Below are 26,445 nucleotides of genomic sequence, written 5' to 3' on the forward strand. Positions count from 1 at the left end.
CGCTTGATGGATAGCCGTGTGTGTCCCTGGCATTCGGCCCCGCGCTGTTCCCCGCCAGCAGCTCCTTTCTCCGCAAGGAAAGCAAAAAATAAAAGCATTGCATAATAATTATAATCGCAATGCGTCATGAAGCGGTTTGTGGAGAATTTTCGTTGCCCTTACGAGGTTGTTGATTGATTTTATTTTTTTTTTGTTTGCCGTTTATTTACTCCCAGCTCGGTTTCGGTAGTCGTTATGTTCCTTATCTCGCGCGAGTTTAACGAAGCTCGCAAGTGCCGTGTTTCCATCGCTTCTCTCCCCCTTTGCCCGGCCGTGTCTGTTTTTCATTTAAACTTTTACTTCTCCGACCCTAGAGACATAATTATACACATTTTTCTTTCCGAGAGTCGGAGGGACTTGCAAACCGAGCCGAGTCTAATGCGGTGAAAAAACACAATTAAATGCTTGCTTAAAACGTTTGGTAAACACGTAGACATGCAACTAACTGCATCGTGAGGATGTTTAGACATGTATAGGTACATACTTAGAAACAGACAGGACTGTGAAGATAGAGAGATAGATATATATATATATATATATATATATATATATATATATATATATATATATATATATATATATATATATATATATGTATATGTATGTCTGTGTGTGTGTATTTTTTATCAACAGTAATATTATTATTAAGAGTGTTCAGGAAAATATGCAAGTTATTTTAATTTACTTTTCTTCCTGTTCGAAATCTGTGATCGATTTCTATTGCATTGCCAACTGAACATGTCCAGATCAACATAAAACATAGCAAAACGCTGTCAATAAACCACATAAGCTTTGGTCTGCTTAACATGGCTTCCTAGATTAGAAATAACCCAACACATGATGTTCGCGTTCCTCTCTCGACCACCGTTCACCGCCGACGCTATTCACGGAGGAACGGGCGTCATGCCGGTTCGGAGCGACCCGAGGGCGAGCAAACGACGACGGAGCTTTCCTCCGCGGGTGAACTATTCCTTTAAAAGCCCGAAGCGCAGCTTTTCCATCCGTCCGCGGCGGGGCCGAGCCAGCTGCCAATCAAAGTGACGTCAGCGTGGTTCCAGTCGCGCTGAACGAGGCGCGGCGCCGGTGCGCGCTCCGAGACCCCCGTTAACTGGGCGCGCACGCGAGTGTCACCACGATCAGCCTTGCGCGGGGTGGATCTTAAATCATAACTGCAAGATGAAGACGTGAACACGCGGCACATCCTCCCGAGCGCAGCATCATCGACTTCCCTCGCGATCCTGAACGCTCCGCGCCGCACGATACTACACCACGGCGCGGCCAGACTGCCTGCAGCTGCCAGGCGGCCGGGCGGAGGCTGGAAGGGGCAACACGTCTATTTTCTGCTGATAATAATAAGCAACAAAATGAAGCGGAGGAAGATGGTGGTGGCGGCGGGCTTCTGCCTCTCGTTCCTCATGGGCACGCTGATGAATTTATTGTTTATCCCGGGATTCGAGCCCCTCGGCGAGCGCGTCCACCGCCACGAGAACCGGCTGCGGCAGCCCGACGCGGACGCTCCCGCCCGGCTTCGCGTCGACGAGCCGCCTCCCGTCGAAACGGCCACCGTCGGGCGACTCCCGGAGCTCCAGCGGCAGATACGCGAGCGGCTGGACGAGGTTCTGCGGTACCGGCAGAGGCGGGCGCACTGGGTCGGCACCGGACCGCTGGAGCGCAGGCGGCTCATGGATCTGGATCAGCGCGGCGAGGTGGAAACGTACAAAGGGAACGGGAAAAACAATCATTACGACCGGTCGCGACCGACGGTATCCATAGCAACAAAAGCGCACCGGGAGTTTACGCGCGAGTCGGTGCTCGGCTGTAGCAGTATCGATAACGTTACCAGTGTCCAGTATCTGGGCTCGGGATACACGAAGGCGGTGTACAAGGCGGCTCTGAACAGCAGCTTGTCCGTCGCGTTGAAATCGGTGGATTTTGGGGGTCACGACATGGAGAACTGCGTGAAGAAATACGGCTCGTCTACGGACTGCTACAAACTCGCGTCCTTCAAGATTATCAAGGAAATGACGCTGATGGAAAGACTGCAGCACCCCAATATTCTCAAGGTAACGCGACTCGTCCAATAAAGCCGATTTAGCTTTATTTATTTATGCGCGCATTTTGAAACGCCTCTGTCGTCATAACAGTGATTCTATTCAATTTCTATTAGTTTTTCTAATTTCTTAAAATAGTTTCGAAACCAGCGATTTGATTCAAAGTAGCTCAATTACAATTAAAAAAGTTTTTAATCATTATTATTTCATTTATTTATTTTTTACAGCGCGTATTTAACCAAGTCACGTTAATATAAACAACATTATCACGTTATGATTTTATCAATTTAGTACCCATTAAAGCAATATCCGAATTCTAGTAACCCACCAGGCATTTCTTGGATAAATTCGCCTGTTTAAGTGTGAATATTTACGCCTAGAGTATCAAAATCAACACTAGTTTGAGGTGTGTGTGTGTGTGTGTGTTTTAGTAATTAGCCTACCATTCAATCAAAGATGACTAAAAATGGGTATGGGCTCTTTGTCCTCATATTTGGCCCCCAGAGTTTCAGGGCTCCCAGAAACGGCTCTGCTTTGCTGCTTTGCCCTGTGTGTCATTTATTTGACACGAGCGGTTGTGTAGTTGTTGAAGTCGTAATCAGCTCTTGTAAACATAAGCGAACGAGACTCTGAAATTAACGGCCCTCGTTTATCTTCCGCCTCTGTCTTCAGACGGTCCTGCGGGCCCCTCCAAGCTTCAGAAATCACCCAGGCTGTGCGTCCGAAGAAAACTTAAAACTTGCTGCATTTGTGCTGAATTTCATCGAAGAATTGAACCACGAATTTAACCCGTCGTGCGAATTTAACCTTGAGAAAATGATTTTGTAGGCCTTGCCGGTTATGGGTTGAGTGCTTCTACGAAACACGGCGCGCTTAATAGGAAGTGGATTGTTCTCAATGAATAAATCGGATTAAGTTTAAAGGGTAAAAATGCCCCTGAAAAGAACCTTTCGCCCCTTCCAGAGGTCAATGTCTCCTTTTAAGTCCAAACGTGCAGAATCCATGCATTAAAATCGTTTCCATGTCAGAAACCGGTCGTGTACGTTACGCACATTATCCAAGATAAATCAACTAAATTATCGCATTAGTTGGATGTGTATTTGGCCTAGAGTAGCACACGTCACCCACGATTTAATACGGCCCCAGAGGTTTATTTCATTTGAAAAGCTGTAACCGTCGAGGTCCTGTTATTGAAGGCTTTATCAGAAGCTGTATGTAGATGGGGGCCGACGACCTGATTTCATTCTGTGTGCTCACAGCGGGGGACCAACGGTGCAAGACCCCTGTTAATGAACTCACACAAAAGACACAGTTTATGGGCAAAAGAACATCATCGTCATTACATCCAACCAATTACACAAAGACAAGATTCCCTGAAGAGATCGCAGGCAGCTGCCACACATTCATAATTTCTTAGTATCTAAAAAATTCAAACAGAATAAATTCACAAAGCAGGCATTCTTGGTTTGACTCAACATTCATACGTCGTATATATATATATATATATATATATATATATATATATATATGTGTGTGTGTGTGTGTGTGTGTGTGTTATGTTTTGTATTTTTTAAGTATTGCGTGAAACCTAATAAAATATGACCACAGTTTTTTTTTGGGTTTAAAAATGTAAAAACCCACACCTTTTGCTGGACTTGAATAAAAATAAACACGCTATATGAAAATAGAGAAAATTGAATTCATTTACAAGTGCATTCGAGCTTTAATGAATAAATGAATTAATAAAACGTAATTAGTTTGATGTAAATGCAAAGCCATTAACATTGTAGAGTTTCTGATATTTGTTTATGATACATTTAACCTGTTTGTTTTACATTTCGAACGAACTTTGACATAATAGCGACGTAGTTTGAATAGCCAGTTGATTTTTATCCCCGTCGCATTTCAAGTCTTTTACAAATATGAATATGTGTAATATGGGCGTCAGCTACAACGTGCGCCTCATTCTGTTGTCAAGCGCCACGTCTCACTTGAAATTTATCACCACTGAGAGCTTCAAAGCAGGCGGTTGGCTGCGATCAGGCTCGAGTTTTTAAAACCTTAATAAATCAGCAACGCTACTCCCATAATACCTCTCTATATAAACCCATAATGATGGAACGCATACACAGATATCCTCACGTAAGCATTAATAAACAACCCGTGCAGTCGGCATCTTGCTCGGTTTTTCACCCTCGCACCTAACCAATCAGACCGAGGAGCGTTGCTTTTCATTTGCTTTGGCAGCCGCCACATCGGACGAAAATAAATGGCTCTTATTTTATAAGTTGCGAGGTCAGAGGTGAGAAGATACGATACGGCGGGCTGATTAGCACCAGGCCGGGTTCACTCAGAGTGCGCTCAGAAAGGATCTGCGCAGGTCTGCCTGGCGTTGGCCCCCGGAGGAGGGAGGTCACACTGCAGTGCCGTCTCCGCTCCGCTTTCCAGAGGCGGATTCTGAAGTCTTTAACTAACATGTCTGTCAAGCAGATCCCCGTCTTCCTCTTACAAGCGAGGGCAACACCTGCTGTATAAACACTCGTGATTGGTGGTGTGAACAGGGAGAGCGGGCTTGTTCGTGTACGACTGGCAGACACTGAGAGAAAGATGCAATCGTGTGCCCGTTTAATGACCACTGAACATCTTTAGTTAGTAGGCCAGGAGATATATTAAAAGAACAGTTTGCACAAAAAGGATTTAAATACATTTCAAACTGTATACTGTATATATTTATATATATATATATATATATATATATATATATATATATATATATATGTGTGTGTGTGTATTATGTATGTATATACATTATATATATACACACACACACAGGAAACATATTATGCAAACAAAAAGTTTGTATTTTGGATGCAATTAATCATTTGACAGCACCAATAAATATATCCTTCTTTTTCATTTGTATATATATATATATATGGACATATACAAAGACAAAGAAAATATTTATCATCACTTCTGGAGAAAAAATGGTGCACAGTGATGAAACCTTCTAGTGCGCGTGTCTTTTTAAGAGTTCACCTCTAAACTGAAGCATACTTTGGGCTTGGCACTGCCAAGCGCTATCAGTTATAGAGTCTTACGTACTTATATTATAACGCTTTTTTATCTTTTCAAGAGCATGACTACCAACCATTTTCCTTTTACGATAAAAAAAAGCAGCTCAGATATTCTGTCTAACATTTATATTTAGTTTTCGTAAAAGTAATAATGGGTTGGAACCACATGAAAGCAAAGAAGGGATGCCAAAATGTTAATTTTATGCGTGAAAGTTCTCTCTGGTGTTTGCGTATGGAAAGGCGTTTGAAATGGTGCGTTGGGCAATCTGCAACACAGCTCGGGGGCCTGATTAGGGTGGTCTTGCACTGGGATTATGTTTACATTAGCATGTCATTCTGTTAACTCTTCAGATTCTTAGTCGAGTCCCAAAATACACACACACACACTACATGGTAATCAGTAACCTGCTAATGTGAGCATGCAACATGTGAATGTGAAAGCTGGGCGTCCTAAACACAGAGGCCCCCAGGGTCAGTTTTAAGATGGGAGTGAGACGGAGAGTTTTAGTGCTAGACGGGTTAATACTTAATAACCTCTTGGTTTGTCAGAAAGGAGAAGGCAACTGGGATCCAGTCAGCAACAATTGCGTATCTACATTTAAAGCGATAGTTCACCCAAAAAGAAAAATTCCCTCACGCCGTTCTAAAACTTTATGATGTAATTTTTCCACAGAATACAGAACCGGTTTAGGACTGATTTGAACTTGTTCTACTCAGCAAACGAACTTGATTGGTCGGAGATCTTTATCTCATTGCGTGTTTTGTGGAATTTCTGCGGTTGGAATTGTTAAAGACTGTGTTAAAATCGCGAGTCGCGAGAAGGAGTTCGGAACAGGAGGATTGTGGGAGGAAATGAGTCGAAGATGGGGATGAATTCTGCTGGAGCGCATTCTACATCGCTCCGCTCTCTGTTTATTTTACTAGGCAGGAACAGGTTGATGAGGAAATCAGCTTGTCTCTTTCCATCGTGCGATCGTTTCGCTAAAAAGATCCATGTGACTTTCAAAGGGCAGATTCGCAGATCGAGGATTCAAAATAAATAAGTCCCGTAAACAGTTCACGATGAATGAATTTCACGGCGCTTCTGTCATAGTGTTAGTTTTTGGGGATTTAGATTAGAGGCGTTAGTCATTTCTACCTTGAAAGATGCCAAACTCATCAGCATTAACAACTGCTGAGTCACGTGAAGCGCTCACCAGGCGCAGAACCAGGCACTCGACTGAAGCCTTTGAACACTTTGGCAGCGAGATTTAACAATTTCGCATTTCTCTGTTAGGGCCTTAATAAGTCTCAAATCTGTTTAATGTTCGCTGATCAATTTTAGAGGCAAGGGAAAATGACTCAGAACTTTTTCCAGCGGCGTTCCTTCAGAAACTCTGATTGAAACAAGGTGGTGAAGCTCATTCGCTGAACTCGCTTTTATTCGCTTTTACTTCCTCGCACACATTTCGGTCTGATCCCAGCTATAAGTCAGTGTCAAGAACCCGTTACTGAGCAGCTCTTGTTCCCGCGGACAGTCCTGTCCTCGCTGACCGTAGACGTTGACTTTCACTGCCCACCGCTATTTCATCTCTGGGCAAACATGGCCGTCTCCGTGGCCATTTTGATTTGTTGCCAGGGTGTCCTCATTAAACGAACGCGGTTGGCTCGCGAGTGAATGTGTGTTAGTGTATTAATGGCATCTAACAGAAATGCTTTTGTGAAGGCTATTGAGCATCCGTGTGTCGGCACACGTGGCACCAGTGAGGAGAATTTTGGAAGAGCATGAGCTGATGAAGATTAAGGTGAAATATAAAATAGCTAACACTTCAGAATTGGAAACACGTACTTCCTATTTGCTGAGAGTTTAAATTTGATAAGGTATTGGGTCCGTCTGCTAATACTAGTTATACTAGGAAGAATGAAATAAATTTAATAGTTAGCAAGTAGTTAATAGTGAGAATGCGATATGATAAACCATAGTACTGAATGGTGACCATATTGATATGCCACAATACTTAAAGGAAACAGAACACCATGGCTGGGTAATTTCATGTTCATAATCACCCTGGAGTGCTAAGTATTGTGAATATGAATGGGAATACTTCAGAGATATTTTACTCCTAAGAATTTTTAGGGGTGCCAATAATTATGTCCCAATGTGTATTTGAGAAAAACATTTATTTCATGTTGACATTTTCCCCATTTTGAATTCTTATTATCCAATGAAAGGTAAATTCTTTCAGATTAAAAAAAGATTATAATAATAAATAAAAGCTCAAGAGGATTAACAATGCAGCCTTCTTTGATTATATTTACCAAGGGTGGTATTTTTGGCCATGACTGTAAATACAAACTATACACCCATCTTTTGTATCGCTTACATTCACAAAAATGAAACGGATTTGGAATTCGGTCAGTGCAGCTGGATGAAAACTTTCAGAACAAAAACTAGCTGAAATGAAAAAAAAAAAAAAAAAAACATTTTTGGTGCCCTTGGTGACATTAGCATCTGGCACAACGCAGCTCTGGACAGATACAAAGTCTTCGTTGTAAATGAACTGGACAGGCGAGTTGACCTTTGAGCTTGCGTCAGTCAAAACGGCACCGTGTGGCTAGACAGACAATAGCGTTCCTCCGTGTGCAGATCTGTTTCACTCCCAGCAAGCAGCCGCGGAGTCTGCAGCACAAACACACACAACCGCTCACGTTTTAGATGAATCGTGCTGATAATAGTCATTAGAGTGCATTTAATCTCAGATAGGGCCTTTGCTTTCTCGGAAAGGCTTGCTCTGCACGCAGATCTTAGATCAGATTGGTCCGGTTCCTGCTTCATATCAGAGGCTAAACTTGTTCAAGATCCTCCCACCGGGACAGTTATAAAGATCCAGAGTTTTTGTCCTAAAGTTGACATTGATGGAGCTAGCCAAACAAGATTGTATCTCGAGAGCTGTCAGAAATCACTTTGCTGATTTATACATTGGACACTATGAGCCAAAACCGTACCAATTAAATCTGCTGCCAAGACGAAACGGTGAAAGAGCCAGCAGAAGCGGCTTCCAGTAGTTATTTCGGTAACATTTTTACGGTTACACCAATTAGCTGCTTATTATCGTGCATATTGCTAGAATTTTAGCCGTTTATTAGTGCCAATTAAGCACGTATTAATTAATTACTGTACATTTCTAATCCTACCCAATACCTAAAACTTAACAACTACCTTACTAATTATAAATAAGCAACAAATGAATAATTTATTGAGGGAAAAGTTTGTTAATAATGTTAATAATAACACTCTAATGTAGTAGATGCATAGATGCAAAGTTAATTATAGTCAACAGAATGTGTTAAAGGGACCTAACATTAAAAGTTTTTCACAGCAAAAATATTATTTTTTAGTATGTTACTATATTTTGATATATTTGATATATTGCTGTTTTTCTTCAAATGTAGAAAATCCAATGTTAAAATGTGTCTGAATTATACAATTCAGATCAATTTAACCCAGTTGGATTATTTCCTAAACACAAACGTAATTTTGTTAGATTATATTATTATATAACGCATACTCCAATCCAATGGCGTGAGTTGATTTGATTCGGTTCTAATATTTTGTATTATTTTATTTTATTATTCATTATTATTATGAATAAGATATAACACAATTAAAATGCTTTTTGCTTTTTTTTCCATAAATACATCTATAAATGATCATATTGAAATAAATGCAGCTCTTAACATGTTTTTAGAAACAACAGAGATTCCTGCCGTTGGTGTTTCTGGAATAAGTCCCAGTTTACATAGACTTTGCTAGGCAACATAACATCGAGTGTGCCGTCATCGGACAGTTTTAGCATCGCCCGCGTGTGTCAGTCGGAGGTGTTATACATTGTTAGCAAGCGTGAATGATGAGACTAATTTAAGGAGTAAATGTTTGCACGTACCGAGGCGGATTTTTGAAGTTATAATCGCAGACTACGAAGCAGTGCAGAAATATAATGGTCCGTTTCTCTTTTGATGCTGGTGACGGTACAGCCGGTCGCGCAGCCATAGGTTGTTTTCTTTTTAGATGAAATTTCACGCTGTTTAATTTTAACTAGCTTCTTTGGCTTGAATTAGCTTGGGAAAATGTTGCTGTAAGCAAAGAGCCAAATCCCGCGCCGCTAAAAGCCCGTCATGGCAGGCCGAAGGAAGCAGCGGCCGTAACGTATAGACCTCCCCCACAAAACAAACAAGCACATGCCAGAGCGACGTTTCCTGATTACAAGCTGGAGTGCGCTCCCATAACGCCCGCCACGATCCCGTTTATTCGCTTCGATTTACCGGACGTGTTCAATTCTCGCATTTCGAAATAGTCAGCTCGGCGTCTTCCGGTCGAATCTGAGCTCTCGACGCAATGCTGTTATCTGACGTTCACTCTCTCTCCCGCAGCTCTACGGCTACTGCTACCAGGATAACAACGATATAAAGGACACGGTGACGGCCATCACGGAGCTCGGCAGCCCTCTGGAGATGATCCAGCTGCTGCAGACGCCCTGGGAGGAGAGATTCAGGGTGAGTCACTGCTCATATCACGCATTCCATCTCCTGCCTGTCTGGAGCTCCAGGGAGAAACACGGGCCTTCAATTAGCCTTATCAACGGGGACAACCGCCTACAAATTGAGTCCCTGACTCTTCTAACGTTACCGTAATGAAGGAATTAAAGGTTGCTGTCGAGGATTATTCACCGTATTGTCAAATATGATTTACGTTGTTAAAGGTTCTTTAAATCTAGAAATAATAGGAAAAAACTAAATATGTGGTCTCCTATATGCTTATCAGCATGCACATTACTGGAATATTTGCTGTTTATTAGTATTATTAAGCACATATTTATGACCTTATTCCACATCCCTATTCACATACTTAAACGTAACAACTACCTAACTAAGCAAATTAGGATTTTATTGAGATCAAAATTATTTTTAAAATTAGTTAGTAGTAAATAAGTATTCCTTAAGTGTTTATTTTTCATGCAATGTAATAGAAGAAATTAAATGTTATTATCCATGAAATACCAAATTGTATACAATGATGCCCAAAAGTTTGAAAAACATCTGATTGATTATTTGATCATTTGTTTATTTAAACCTAGAAATATACAGAATTAACAGAAACCATACTGAAAATGATTAATAGCTAGAAAAAAAACAACAACAGAATTTTTAAGAAATGTAGAAAAACAATGAATAAATGTAAAGGCTATTGAGAATTTTAGATTGTGTATGGCATTGAAAATCTGACTGATTGATTGATTTTAGTTTTAATTTCGAATTTTAGGATTTTGAAGAAAAATATTTTTTATCTTATTTAATATTTTCAACTTATTAAATAAACGTAAAACTTATAGTGAATGAAAGCTTATTTATGGCATTGTAAACTATACAATGGTGCCCAAGTATCTGAAGCCACATTCTAATTTTTACATTTTATTTAGACATAAATACAATGTTTTAGAATTTTAAGGAAAAAACATCATGGGGATTTTTTATATTTTCATGGACATTATGCTGATAATGTAATTTATGCCAGGAAAAACTTACATTTGGACCCCTCTTATATTTGAGAAAGATGAATAGAGACACAGCTCATTTACCCCGAATAAACAAACAGACGAACCAAATTACATTAATTTCATAAAATTACTACCATTTCATAATGCACTATATAAACATTTTGAATGACTTCAACCCAGTCAGACAACCTCTAAGCCACAGGACAGCGGTTCATTCAGTGCTCATGAGGGTAATAAATGTGACATATCCTCCTCTCTCTACCCCTAATAATTCCTTCAACAGTGTTTCTCTATAATGAAACACTTAAAAAAGCTGGCTGTGTGAGACGTCTCTGAGCTGGCCTGATAGACACGTCTGATGGCTATCGCCGTGGCAGCCTCCCTTAATGATTGGCTTCGACTTCCTGTGTGCCGAGGAAGAAACTCAATGAAGTCCCAAAGAGCCCTTCCTCTGATAACAGACGGCTGTTGACACAAATGTACGTTAAAAAAGACGTACGGTAATCTGTCTGCGTGTGCTTTGAACGAAGGATGTTAATGTGTTAGTCATTTACATATATAGAATTAATATGTTTAGACTGTGTGATTATAAGCCAACAGAGACTAAAGCTAAAGCCACCCAGTATTGAACCGTTTTCTTAGACACAAACACTGATTCACGAGCACAGATCAGCTCAATCGCTGCACAATAGCGAAGGCGCTTTATAAACATTCGTGCTTTGATAGAGAACGCATTTCAACACAGCACTGTACAGTTCAGCAGAACAATTCATCACTCCGCTTTAGTTTCAATAGACTTTCGGCATTACCATTCAGTCTGCGGCAGCCTTTCCGTTTCCATAACTCATAGCTACCATAGTATTCTGCTAAATATATTTATTAGGCTCATATTCCAGTCACACCGAATGACTTTCCAGACTAGAACAATGAAACGAGTGCCATTGAATTTAATGAGTGCCTTTTCAGTCCGTGCTGTTGATTTTGATTGCCTGGCCTCCTTCTCTCTAGTCTTTCTATTTTTAGAGACTTTATGAATTCCTCTGTATAATTTAAGTAGCATTCTAGCGCACCAAATATCACCGCAAGGATAGTAAAACCTTAAATTCGTAAGGGATAGGTATAAGGTTAGTGGAAAGAAAGTGTTTTTTTGGTCAGGATGAAAGTAATAGTCTATGAAAGTCCCCACAAGACACAGAAACAAATGTGTGTTTGTGTGTGTCAAAGAGAGAATATACTCACATATATTTACACTGGAGGTAATACTCTATTAACGAATGAGCCTAATAAGTTCTCATTTGTCTGTGTGGGAAATGAGAAACTGGAAATTTTTCCATTTCTCTTGCCTCTGCAGCATCAGTACGAGAGCCGTCAATGTACTTCAGACATCCGGTTATATGCTGCATCAGAAATCACTCACTAGTTCACTCTTTCCCTCATAATAAAATGTGACACAGTTGACTGCATGTGTATGGGAGAGCAAAAATGTGTGAAATCGGACAGTTCTGCAAACACTACGCCACATAGCGTATGAAGTTACATAAGCGTTGCGTCCCAAATTAAAAGCTTTTACATTCCAACGTGACATTTCCAAATCGTTTCCAAATATCGATAATAGGATTTGCAACATTTTGAGATATCCCTGCCTTTCTTTGCCGTTCGGGCTCCAAACGACGGATTTGAGTAAACGGATTTGATGCGCCCCGAAATCTGATTTGCTGCCTGTCTGAACAAAACCAAGTAGTTACCCTCATTCCACATGTGTTTATAAAGGCTAACACGTCCTGTCTCTTTAAGACCGTCCCCTACAGACACGCTCCCAGAGCGCTGCCGGGCTCTTTCTCTCTCTACGCATGTGGAAGAAAGCAGAAACACCCCAGCGATGCTTTAGCAACATTTGAATTGCATATGAGGCACTAATAGACTCTGGGGAGACCGTCGAATCCGTTGACTTCCAAACAGCTCATTTAGGTCCGAAGTCATTTCCTCTGCGTGCTGACGAAGGCTTTTATGCTCTCTGCACAACACGGGCCCGGGAGCGACGACACAACCGTTCACACGCAAATACGTGACAAACAAGCACTCGCATTGGTGTTATGGAAAACGCTTGCATTTTTGAGGAAACCAAATCTGTTGGGCTGTTTTAGACGGCCTCGCCTGTCTTACAATGGCTTTCTTAATGGTTTTACCAAATCTGCCCCACGTTAAGCAAGACAGCAACCCGCACACAGTCACACAGTGTGAGGGGGCTGACCTTTCCCAGTAGTTGCTAATCCGGAGTGTATTAAAAGCAGCTTTTGTCTGTTGTGAAAGGCATGGGCAGTGTCTCCTCCACCCCCTCATCTCCTCTCTGTTTGCTTCTCTTTTATGTTCTCCTCTCCTTCCTTCGGTTGCGTTCACTCCTCTCCGCATCTCCGTCCTCTTCTTCTTTCCCCGCGGCCGTCTAATCCTCTGAACTCTGCCCTTAAGAGCGTGGTAGATGTAGGCGACGCTTGAATGCGAGGTGTCACCAGCTGCCAGAGCTTCAGCCTCGCTCCTCGTACCCTCACACACAATGAGAGAGCTAATCCTCAAGGAACACACTTGTGGGCTCGCAGACGTGCACTGCACGATGGGCCTCGCACACTCAAGCGGCTTCGTGGGTCACGCAAGAGGTGCTTCAGGTCCCTGAAAGCAGTCGCCGGTTTGCCCAGTTTGACAGGGTACCAACCATTACTTTGGACAGCGATGGCATAAGATACTAAAAAAAACATTTTAAAAATGTTCCATTCATCAGTATTTATTTATGAATGAATGAATGACCCTGAACCACAAAAACTTACTCACACACTCACTTACTTTATTTATAATTTTTTTGTTTTTTGTATATATATATATATATATATATATATATATATATATATATATATATATATATATATATATATATATATATATATATATGTTAAATGTTAAATGTAATCTTTAGTATGTAAATATAAATTAATATACATTTTTCCACTGGTTATTACAATGGTGTGATGCCTTTACTATTAGAATTCGAAACACTTTTGGATTTTAATGTTACATTTTTCATTTATTTACATATAATAATATTAAAAACATAAAACAATTGGACTTTGGTTACGGCGCGTAACATGAGAATAGCTACAGGCTAATCAGTATCGGCAATTATTGTAATATTTGTGCATTTTTACTATTTACGAAAATCCACATGACATGTCAAAGCAAAAATGAGATAATGTGGCCACAAATTAGAAAATTGTTCCCACAACTTGTAGTTGTATTTAAATAGTAGCCACATTGTACTAATTTGTTGCCTCGTTTTAATTTAGTTCAATCCTAGCCATGTTTTTGTGTGTGTTTGTTAGGGTTACTGTGAACTTACGTTTCATAAAACCAAACAATAGATAGAACTACAGCATGCTTTCCATACTGACATCATTGCGCGTCTCTCCAGATCTGTCTGAGTCTGATGAGGCTGCTGCATTATTTGGCTCATTCCCCGCTCGGGTCCGTCACCCTGCTGGATTTCAGACCACGGCAGTTCGTCCTGGTCGGAGGAGCTCTGAAAGTGACCGACCTGGACGATGCCAGCGTTGAGGAGACGCCTTGCTCCCCGTCTTCTCCTTCAGACTGTCTCATGGAGTTCCCTGCCCGCAACTTCACCCTCCCCTGCCTCAAGGGCCGCTGTGAGGGTATCAACGAAAAGAGGAACCTCTACAACGCTTACAGGTGCGCGTTCATAACCTGAAATCTGCGTCAACCTGTGCTTTATTTGTACTATGCTGAGACTCATTTTCATTTTTCAGATTTTTCTTCACCTACTTGTTACCTCACAGTGCGCCATCAGCACTGAGACCCCTCCTGGATAAAGTTGTCAACTCTACAGGTGAGTGTGATTTCATTTAGATCCAATCTTATCTCTGCTGAAAAAAAATATTTAGTAACTGTTCTAAGGTGGTTCTAATAGCCCCAACAGTCAAAACTAGATCCAGAAGATGGTAGGTTAACCGATCAGCCATCAAAGCCAGCTTGGACCAACTAATGACCATGAAAAAACCCACATACAGTATAGGTTTGTTTAACTTCAGTCACAATGCCTTAGATGCCTTTTCGTCTAAATGCTTCCATAAAGAACTTGTTCAAGAATCTGTTTCACAAATAGTTCTGAAATAATGTTCTTCAGAATAAAAAAGGTAAGAAGGAGATGGTTCTTTAAAGAACCTTCTTCTATGACATCTCTGTGAAGAACCTTTTAAGCACCTTTATTTAATTTGCATAAATAAAATAAAAAAAACTTAAAAAACTGTAAAATGTATCATAAGCATTTATGTGAATAAAGGTCCCCGCAGTTTTATAATAAAATAAAATATAACAAAACCCCTAAATGCTGCACGTCTGTGCTGAACAATTTATTTTCTATTTACTGTTAATTCTGGCCAGTTTTCACAGTATGTTGGGTTTGTTTATAATTAGTACTGTATTATTAGTATTTTTGTTACACAATAAACTGTACCTGCTATATCTGCTAAAGAAGGAGTAAGATTCTCTCTCTCTGTATTTGTATGTATATATATATATATATATATATATATATATATATATATATATATATATATATATATATATATATATATATATATAGATTTATAACCATTTACATAATTATTATCTTTAACAATAATTATATATAATAGTTGAAGCATAAATATAAAAAACTGTGTACATTTTGTACTTCACATTAATATGTGTTATTAAAGAATAACGCATTAATTGATGTACCTTCATCTCATTCGATTTTTCAACTTTCAAGTGATGTTTTTTTTCTCAAATATAATCTACAAACATTCCTCCTCTTCACATCCCAACATTTCTCCTTCCGTCCCTCCCAGAAGCCTTTTGTCTCTGCCCTTAATTCCTTTCCTCACGCTCTCTATCGTCGTGTTCATCGGCGCAGTGGCATGTCAGATAGCGTTAGAAATCTGTTTTTCTGGGACACAACAGTCCGTGAAGCCGCGGGTAGCGTGGGTGGCCCGGCCTCGATCCTATCTTTCTCTCCCAGTGTCACGTAACTCCCCCTTCAGCAGCACTACGTAGGCATGTTTTCTTGATGACACAGTGTAAATTATTATAGTGGTTTATGCTGTGCGAATGTGTTTTCAGGGGAGCTGATGTGGGGCACAGACGAAACCCTGGTTCACCTCGAAAAAGTGCTAGATATCTACAGGAACGGACATTACCTCAAGAATAACACACAGACGCACAAATCAGGTGAGTGACCTGGACAGATACCAATACACCAATACCAGTTCTTTAACTGACATGCACAAAACTCAAAGAGCCGGACGCAATCTGTAATTGCGGTGATGTTTGTGTGCTCATCTCCTGAATACAGTCGTTCTGAACTGACGAGACGGCAGCAGAATCCTGGCGGTGAATGGGTTTTCTCAAATCGGTATTAAACAGTTCAGTCAGCGTGGAGAGAGAGCGATTTTATGTGTGCATGTAAGGACAAATGAGAGGAGATTTAGAAGATTAGAGTTTATATAACTGGTGAGCAGAGGGGCTGATGGACTAAACAGCCATCTCAGCACTGAGAAACACCTCAGCCCTCTCCTAATCGCTCCACCCCTGTTTCTACCATTTTCTCCTTATTCTCTTTTTCTTTCTTTGCTATCTTTTCTGCTCTTCTCTATGCTTCATTGGCAGTCTATAGCAGACAAACCTGTTGACTGATGAGAGCTTTAAGCAAGTGAGGCTCATCTTCTCCAGAGCCGTTTAACTCTTTCCTCTCTCACTGGTCCCTGTTTTTGCCATATAGTCTAGAAATTAAAGAGTTCTGTACTGCATAATGCTTCACACCAAGCGTTTTTGATTGACGAAAATCCAGTACTGTTTTTATGAGAATGGTTAACATTCAGTATCAAATATGCAAATAACTAATGGTAATAGTAAAATAACAACTATGCTGACATCCACCCTACAACACAATATGAAACCACCCTTATTTGTAGCGCGTTTACAGATCAAGAAAACATTTAAATACATAATATTATGATATTTGGCTATTTGGATGTCCTCCTTTTTAGGTAATTGCGATTTTTACTGAAAAAATAATGAAATGCTGCAGGAAAAACCTGTTCAATTGTTAACGGTAAATTCCCGCAAAATATACAAGGAAAAAAACGTAAATTGACGTTCCCACAATTCACTCCATTGCATTTAAAATTTTGTTTGAATTCGATGTTTTTTCTTTAAACCCCGCCACGATGTTTCTTTTCAGTTTTTCTTAGTTATGTTTATTAGGGTTGTTACATCTAATGTTGTAAAAATAATGTTTATTGCATAATTCAGTTTAACGTGTTCGTGTGAATGACACTGAGCACTTTTGGATGCGTTACTATTTAAAAGCTACTTGTGATGGGCATTGGTCTATCACGTGACTTTGTCTTCCGCACCTGCATTCCAGTGTATTTCAAAGGTAAAAAAAAGGTATATTAACATTATATCTGCTTTACGGAAATTACGGTATTTAACTGTAAATTTTACTTTGTTACTGTATTTTTTATATTAGAATTCCGGCAACCACAGCTACCAGTTTTTTACACTTTTTTTTAAAATCTTAGCCATGGTTAAATTGCATTTATATAAATTGCTATTAAACCATCTGTTCTATTGGTATTTGTTTTGGCATCACCCATTAAATAACTCAAATTGTTTGACATCTAATATTCATGCATGTGAAAAGGTCTTCATCTCTTGTCTAGTCCATGGTACACTATATTGACCGGATACTTCTCTGCAGCGCTTGGTGTTGTCTGGATACAGACAGGGCTTCCCTGCGGAATTCACTCCTGCCCAACAAACATTAAAAGCCCAGCATGCTTCTGGCCCCGCTACATCACCTCCTCCCTCATTTCTCCCGCGTCTTACAGGAACATTCAAAGAAAGCAAGAGCTCCATAAAGCATTAATTAGGGCAATAAAGAGCCTAATAGTTGCTCTTATTTACTGGCTTGTAGCTCCACTTAGTTGCCACGTGCGGCCCTCGCTCTCCTCGATCCCACCCCTCTCACTCATCAGAAAGACCTCATCGAGGGCAGCTCGCCCATTGACCTTCATTCAGAGCCGAAGAGAAATAGTGAATCACGTCAGTAAAGCCCATCCATCCATATCCCTGTAGAGCCAGAGAAGGAAAATTCAGAGACTCAGAGATTCCGACATTTATAGCCTAGTAGTCGAGACATTTGCAGTGCACAGTTAACTTGCGTCTTTTCTTCCCGTACATATCCGGAATGCTGGATCTCTGTCAATCTTTAAGAAACTGCTGAAAACTCACATCTTTCAGCAATACCTGACCTCATTTGCTCTCACTGTCTCTGTCTCTCTTCTTATCCCCTTGTTTATTCCTTCCCTTCTGGCATGTACTAATTTGAACACTCCTGTGACTGGGTGTTATAAGCACTTACACTGTCTGTTTGTCTCTCTAAAAAAATGAATCGCTGTTGTACTCTCAATTGTAAGTCGCTTTGGATAAAAGCGTCTGCAAAATGACTAAATGTAAATGTAAATGTAAATGTTTTAAAGCCTGTTCTCCTTTTATCAGACCCATTGTCACACTCCTACGAACGAGGCCTCGAGTTTACGTAACGTCCTTCTCGGAGAGCGGAAAACCGAGAAAAACTCTACCAAGCATTTGAGACCCTTTCCAGAACTAGCAATGCAGTAGTCCCTTATTGACAGCTCTCCAATTGATATATCCTCTTCCCAAAGTGGACTACCCTGGGATTGTTTTTCACAAAAGCGTATGAAAACATGACCACATTGTCAGCATTTTTGCCAAAGGCATGCGGTCCATGACAATGTATCCATCGCCATTCCACTTCCAAACTGCACACTGTAAAAGAGCCGCATATGGACTGTGAAAACGCAGACTGGCTGTATTTCAGTGCGGTTGACCGGCGGCTGGCGTGTCATCAAAGCTGTCCTTCAACGGTCTGTAACGATCATATTAATGGTGCATTAGCATGAAAAAGAGAAACATCACACAAAGTACTGTCAACAACTCGTAGATGAGTATGCGATGCAGGTTTGCTTGCTGGGTCTTGTCGCGATGTGCTAGCGAAGGGAAGCGTTCAGATACTACGCAGTTCAGATACTGCTACAGATAAGTACTTAAAGGTGGCATATCATCAAAATCTCACTTTTCCAAGTTTAATTGCCATAAATGGGGTACCGACGCCTGTCCCAACCCAGAAAACGTAGAAAAATACTAACCCAGTAGATTTTTTGCAAGCCTTTCTCTGCAAGCTTTTGAATAAACGAGCCACTCAGAATGCACTTCTGTGACAAAGATCATTTTATAATATAACCACCCCTTAATCTGCATGTTTCCACCCAAAGCCCTGCTATTCTGTTTTCACAAGTGACAATGGCATAACAGTTCTAACGGCATGGCGAAAGTTCGAGCACAGCATGGTATCTCTTCTGTCATTGGTACAGATGAACACAGAACACTGTTTAGACCCAGTTTTCATTTTAAACAAAACATGCAACTTTTTCTATCGTTACGCCTGGTGTTTGCACTAATCCGGCTTTTCCGAGATTGAAAACGGAGACTTTTGAAAACGCCGCACACCCCATTTTAGTTCGAAAACTAAGATATCAGAAGTTTAAACTAATAAGCGCGATAATGATAATCAAATATAATGGAAAAGGGGAAGCACTTTATTTGCATTTATACATACATCAACGAAAACACAGACATTTTTAAAATTTTATAATAATTGATTTTTGGGGTATTGTATTATACATTATGTATGTTTCATCTTGTAAAAAGTGACGTAATAAGTCTTCTTAATGTGATATTGAGTGAGTATCATATTTATTTTTTGTAACGCTTTATACAATACTAACGTTTCGCAACTAAATCAATAATGGGAAATCAAAGATGGAAACAATTCAGATTCTGCTGTAAAAGACAATAGCGTCATTATTTCAGAAATGTAACCGTTCAGTGACTTTTTACCAAAGCATGCCTTACAGCAAATCAGTTAAGCGCAGACGTCATGTCCTGTTATGAATATTTGCTTCGCTGTATAATGTGCCCCTTTCTACGCAGATTGTCCGTACTCGCCCGTTTCCATCAAACCGAGCTGCTCGCAGCTGTTGAATTCATACGAGCCGCAACATATATTCTTTCGCTCATCTGAGAGAGAACAGCTGCCCCTTTTCAGTAATGTAATGTCATGCGTTCAGTATTACAAACATGATGTTGCGTTAATGTGAATAACGTCTTGTAATGTTGACTTGATACAACATGACCGAGATGTGAAACAGACAGCTGCGCTTTTTATGACAAAAAACACACGTTAAAGGTCTGGCCGTCGTAGCTGCTGTGAGGAGAATGTTGGCGGTGTTACAGTGGTCTGTTCCTCACACATCTCTTCTCATTAGTTACTCTTGACATATGCTGAACTCACGACTCCGCCGTCCACTTTAGTTTAATATCGTACTGTTTCATAACCAGACGTGACACTATAAAGGGCTATTGATTAGGATGTCTCTTTTAATCGCACGCATATTGAAATCTCATTTTGTTTGCAAGTTCTGCTGTATGTTATCTAATACGCCCTTATTGTTTATGATCGTGGCAGTATTATTATGTTTGGTGTGGACAGACAAACGGAACTATTGCTGTATTGCAACAATATAATCGTCAAAATGAAATACATGCTTATTATATTAACTTAAAAACGTGTAGTGTCATTAGTGGAATGCTATAATTATATGATGTTAATTTTTAATTGGATGTTATAATAATGTTCATGTCTCTGTAGGGTCCCTAATTATTTATATTATTTAATTATATTAAAATATAATTATATTTGTATAATTATAAAACAATATATGTGAATAATATATAATAATATTACAGTTATTTAAATTAAATAACTTTTATATTATGGTAGTATTTATTTATTTGCTGTATTTGTTTGTTTTATTGCATTTATGCTGATTTAAATAAAACAAGTACAAAATAGAGACGGGGCGGATGAATGTGTGTGTGGGACAGACGGGGAGGGACGTTGTTAGTTGAGTTTTCTTTTGGTCGTCACTCCTCACATCGCCCCTCTATTTATCTGCCTTTCTCTCTTTTATCAGCTTCCCTCTTTTATTGGGGCCCGGGGTCATGTCGAGTGGCTTTTAAAGTGCGCGTATGAGTGAGTTACAGAGGAAGCAAAAGATAAAGGCAGAATCAGAAGACACATGTCAAACTCTGACCAACAACAGCATGAAGACTCCCCTCGACGGAGAACAAGACAGCCCCTGTGTTAACACAATGACAGAGATTGTTTCACTGTGGGTTAACATCCTGCACACAAAGACGTAGTTTCTCTCCGCTTTTCTCGAAAAGTTGTTATGCACTTGATTTATTGAGCAGTGTGTGTCAGTGCCGTCATGGGGGCTGTCAATTTGGCTAGGTCTAATTCTTATTTTCCTCTTCTGACAGAGTATAAACACGTGTCGGATGCCTCGATAGCAGCGGACAACTACCGCTGCTGGCCGTCCTATCAGCATGACGGATGCCTGCTGTCAGTCTTCAGCGTCGATGAAGCTATCGACGTGTGTGAGAGCCATGCCCAGTGCCGGGCCTTCGTCATGACCAATCAGAGCACATGGACAGGTAACGTTGCACAGCGTCCCTCTGTATGCGATCCTGGACCACAACACCGGTCGTAAGGGAAATTTTTGAAAAATGAGATTTAGACATCAGCAGTAAATCGGCTTTCCATTTATGTATGGTTTGCTAGGAGAGCACGATATCTGAATGAGATACGACTATTTGAACATCTGGAATCTGAGGGCGCAAAAAAATCGAAATATGAAGAAAATCGCGTTTAGAACGCTTGAACATAGATTGGCGTATTAAGAAACCTCTAAGATGACGCAAAACATTCAGTTTGACTCAAGAGAAGTCGGAGATTATGACCTTTACTGCAGCTGGCCTCCAGATGGCGATCAACATTTTTTGATTTCACTTTTTTAGGACTTTAGCACTTGTTTAGCGCACCCTACTAGTGTTTTTATGAACCAATTATATAGGGGTGCATTTCCCAAACACATTGTTACCTCATTATGGACTCAAGTTCTTTTGACCTCTGTTGTTAATGACAGAACTTGCGACCATAGTTACTTTCGGGAAACCCTGGACGGTTACAATAGATAGTTAACCCACTCCACACTCCTTTGGTTTTAAAAACTTTTGGTTTATGTTAAATGTGTGGACTTGCTAACGTCAAACTATAAAATGCCATTGTGAATTGAACTGGCACTATTTATATGTTGCGAAGAGGTTTTGCTTACGCAGAGTGCAGAGTACTTGTGAGGATCCATTTCAGTTAGATGCCTTAGGGACAGCTGCCTGTGTAGACAATAGACAGCATGGCAGCTCACTAGATTTGGAACAGAGCGAATGCACATGCTTTGGTAAATGATAAATGTCATCCTGATGAGAGCTCTAACTGCCGTGACTGTCCTTTCCTCACACCTCGCTCTCATTTCTCTCTTCTCTCAGCACCGCATACGAACAAAAGCATGTAGACCAGCAGCTCTCAACTGGTTGGACACAAACCCCAATACGAGCCAGAGATCTGTTCCATTTGATGGCTCAGAAGTTGCTCCTTCAAAGCTCAAGAGATGTTAGCAAGATCAACTAAAGGGTCTTAAGAGGAATAAAACGAGACACAAACGAGACGACGCTTGACATTTTTAAGAAGCGTAGAGCTGAGAGATTGAACTGAACTTATCTCTTGAAAGAACTAGATGAGTTCACATTGAAATCACACCTGGAATCTGAAGAGCGATCGTATCTAAGTATGTGAAACTATTGAAGAATTATTGAGTGTTTTTGTCAAGAGAAACATCTGACAAACTCCCTGTTATCCGTGAAAAGGATATTCAATTGTCAAACAGATTTTGCAGATTTTGCTAGCAAATGCTTTCTGTTGCTGATCTCAAAACCTAGTGTTCAGTTTTATCCATCGCTTGACAGAAGCCAGATATATCAGATGTTATGAAGTTAAACAAAAGTCCAAATTCACGCAAAAAGCAGTTTTAATAACCAGACATCTTTCTGTTGATCAGTGCTACGAATCCGCATGAACCTGTCACGAATGAATCGACTTCACTCGAAATTTCCGATTGCTTGGAGTCCTATCGAAATGTCTAAATTTCAACGGTGAAAATTCGGCGGACATCAGTAAATGTGTCCGATGTTGCAGATCCACAGCTCTCTCATATTTCCGTTTCTCCCATTTCCTGTTTCTCACATCCTGCCCCTCCCATTTGTCCTGTCTTCCTGTCTGTTGTTTTGTTGCAGGAAATGTCCATTGTTTCTCAAAGCTTTTTTGCTCTCTGCTTGCTCTCCACAGGTCATCAGCTCGCGCTCTTCAAAACCGGAGCAGCCAGCATGACCGCGGCTCCAGGTAAACTCACGTACATACGACTGGGGGCAGCTGAGAGCTGAGATGAGAGAGACATCTCTCAGTCTTCATCGGTATCTCCAGATCTTCTCCCTCTGAAGACGCCCGTGCGCTGTCGTTCCTGAAGGCATGCTGCTCAGGATTCTGGGGGACGGTCAGAAGACTCGCTCGGGCAGAGGTCAGCTGTCAGCTATGTGCAATACTGCCTCTCTGAACCTGGGACTGGACTGTGAATGTGTTTGTGTACCTGGCAGAGACGCAGAGAGGCTGTCTGTGCTTGTCACGGCAACGTGTGTGAGTGTGTGTGTGTGTGTGTTTAATGAGATCTCATGTCAATATCGCTTTCATTCTTTCTTTCTCTCAATCTGTCAGTGATTGTCTGTTTCTGCCCAAACAGGATCCTCCTTTATTTGCTTTGATATTCAGCACTTTTTCAGCACGTGAAACAGGGTCTTTTGTCAAGCTTTTAAAAGCATTCGCTTTGATTTTCGAGATCTTTTTAAATATTTGCTCGCGTAAAACAAATTAGTCTGACAATTGGTTCCAGACGCTCATTTAGACTGGTCTAAACAAGTAATTTATTGGTTTAATGAATGAAAATGCCTCTTCTAAATTATGAAATCATTTTTAAAAGTTTGCTGAAACACACAAACCGATCAGCAGTAAATCAATTCAATTTTTTTCCATGTCATTTGATTTCTTGTTGTTATTTTCATTATGTATTGACAGATGTGAGAGGTTAGTTGTGGTATGTCATTGTTAGATGGTGGTCAGTTAGCCAATCCTCTTGTGGTGTGATAAAGTTTCCCAAGGAAATGTCATGTCAATCTATTACTTGACAGGTGAAGGAGTTCAAGAGATTTCTGCTTTCAGCGAAAGCACTGAGATGTACATGTTTTCTAACGAGTCTTACGGTCGTGTTGTATATGAGAGTAATATTTTTATATTGAAATATAAAGACATGAGACTTTAAAAAAGTGTCCTGGTCATTTTTTTGTGTCCTTAACATTTTCAAGGTGACAGAGGGTAATAAAAGACTGAAATGTGACATTTTGGACTTGGGAAATGTATTGCTAACATTATAAAAAGGTCCCCTCAGGGGGAAAGCTAAATATTTTTTTATATATATATATATATATATATATATATATATATATATATATATATATATATATATATATATATATATATATATATATATTGTGACGAGTTGGCTGCCCTCTCCCTTTATTGTCATCATCACCCCGTCCTTTATTCGCGCCCTTCACCAGGCTCCCGGACGGGAGTGGGCGTGTCCGAGAGGAGGGGCGTGGTATTGGTCAGGTCTGGCGGCGTGTGACGAGGCACACCTGAAGTGAATTGAATCTCATCACCGCCGCCGTTAAATACCGAGCGCGCCTCCCTTGAGAGACCGGTCTCTTCCCCGTGCACGCACACTGGTGTCCTCGTGGGTCCAGGAAGGGTGCGTGAAGGAGCTCGCCCCCGCCGCTAGAGAAGAAGCCGCCCCTCACGCCCCGGACCAGATATATATATATATATATATATATATATATATATATATATATATATATATATATATATATATACTAGAATAACTTCGAAGGAACACGTGATATTAAATACTGAAGTAATAATGCTGAAAATTTTTTCCATTTTTAAATATTTGAAAATAGAAGACTTTTATATTGTAATAATAACATATGACAATTACTTATACCAAACTTTGTAACATTTGCGCATAATCAATTTTTTTTATTCTATTTTTTCTACTAAACTACTTTCAGACTTAAAAAAAAGGTATGTGGGAAATATGTGTGTTGAAAAGTCCTTTACGAGCAAAGCAAGCTATGATTGGATTTAAATATCCGTCAGATGGTCTATTCGTGTCTAAGGGGCGGGTTCCTCACCAGAATGAGCAACAAAATGGACTAGACTTCATACCAAAAGCAAAAGCCTATAACCCATTTTGTGCATATGCAAGACAAACAGGTGCTTGCTGTTTAGTTGTTTGTTGATTCGGACAAACACCTGCAAAGAGCTTGTGTACTTCCTGTTCCAGTTTCCTGTGAAGCTCCCAAGACCGAAAACCAAATAAACTTTAGTCAACAGAGTAATTTGTTAACCCGAATCACCTGCTCTGTCCAGTGGAGCGAGAACGTCAGTCTTAACAATCCCGACGGTCCTCAAGGGGGTACAGAACCAGTGCCAAAATTCACCTCCTGCTCTCCATGTACGCCACCGTCCAAATCCTCTTTCCACGGGGACTCGTTCCTACATCGTGACCCATAGAGAAAGATGGATCCACAAAGACATGGAAACCCAGGCCGGATCAGATCTTTAGCGCTCAAGTGTGTGTTAATGTGTATGTGTCAGACCGAGAGATAAGAGGAGAAAGTGAGACACAAAGACCGACAGAGAGAGATGGAGGGGGGGGGACGCATCTGTCTTCTATTGGCCTGAGGGATTATGGCTTTTCCTGAGGCACGGTTCCAGGCTGTGAGAGAGAGACGGGGCGAACGAAGGGCTTACAGATGAAGAAAGGGTGAGAGGGATTGTGGGTTAGATGCAGCCCCACTAATGAGAGACAGACCCCATGTTAAAAAGTCACCTCGGTGCTGTGACGCACTGAAATGAGGAGAAAACATCCACCTTTCTGTATCTGGGTTGTTAGTTCAATATGTTTAAGTGTTTTATTGGTCCTGAAGGTGTGGGAGAGTAAATGATGACAGTTTTTTAGTTGTGAAGATGTCAGCATGTCCCAGTGCTGCTATCATTCATTACAGTAGATCATGCCAACTAGAGTGACTCATTTAGAGGAATAGTTACCCCAAAAATGAAATCTCTGTCATCATATACTCACCCTCGAGTAGCTCCAAATCTGTATGAACCTCTTCACAAAGGAAGATATTTTGAAGAAGGTTTGTAAGGTCACCACTTCCATAGTAGGGGGGAAATATACCATGGGCTGCCAATCATGACTCAAACCCGCCTGCTTACAAACTTTCTTCAAATCTCTTCCTTTGCGTTTGGCAGAACAGAGAAATTTATGATGACAGAATTTGCATTTTTGGGTGAGCCATTCCTTTAAGTGGAAGGAATTTCTACCAGTGGAAGAAATCCACTATGTGGAGTGTATATAACGCCAGCTGGCATATTAGCAAAACTTGGGCAGGGTTAGTTGCATAGACTTTTCTCTCTTCTATTGAACACAAAAGGAAAAATGTGGGTTGTTGGTACCCATTGACTTCCATACAGTACTA

General features: G+C 40.4%; 1 protein-coding gene across 2 annotated transcripts; it reads left to right on the forward strand.

Annotated features, from left to right (window-relative positions):
* Positions 1-664: 664 nt before the first annotated feature.
* On the forward strand, positions 665-24,162 carry pkdcca (protein kinase domain containing, cytoplasmic a). Of its 2 annotated transcripts, none has more exons than XR_006252399.1 (7): positions 665-2,102; positions 9,578-9,700; positions 14,159-14,433; positions 14,511-14,590; positions 15,865-15,972; positions 20,865-21,062; positions 21,214-21,353. XR_006252399.1 is itself a non-coding variant. In XM_043256022.1 (7 exons), exons 1-7 carry the CDS (start codon positions 1,404-1,406, stop codon positions 23,227-23,229), a joined length of 1,554 nt encoding a protein of 517 aa, XP_043111957.1. In that variant the 5' UTR covers positions 670-1,403; the 3' UTR covers positions 23,230-24,162. The 2 variants fall into 2 exon arrangements, 1 of the variants encoding a protein (XP_043111957.1); XM_043256022.1 differs by lacking the exon at positions 20,865-21,062 and adding an exon at positions 23,135-24,162 and having other exon boundaries at positions 670-2,102; positions 21,214-21,387.
* Positions 24,163-26,445: the final 2,283 nt, after the last annotated feature.

This window comes from Puntigrus tetrazona, chromosome 13 (genome assembly GCF_018831695.1).
Source record: "Puntigrus tetrazona isolate hp1 chromosome 13, ASM1883169v1, whole genome shotgun sequence".
Taxonomy (NCBI): domain Eukaryota; kingdom Metazoa; phylum Chordata; class Actinopteri; order Cypriniformes; family Cyprinidae; genus Puntigrus; species Puntigrus tetrazona.

What these genes read in the sequence shown, in the direction of transcription:
- pkdcca (XM_043256022.1), top strand. Translation starts at nt 1,404, where the DNA reads ATGAAGCGGAGGAAGATGGTGGTGGCGGCGGGCTTCTGCCTCTCGTTC. An exon ending in AGCACCCCAATATTCTCAAG is followed by an intron (nt 2,103 to 9,577) that starts GTAACGCGACTC and finishes TCTCTCCCGCAG; the next exon opens with CTCTACGGCTACTGCTACCA. An exon ending in TAAAGTTGTCAACTCTACAG is followed by an intron (nt 14,591 to 15,864) that starts GTGAGTGTGATT and finishes ATGTGTTTTCAG; the next exon opens with GGGAGCTGATGTGGGGCACA.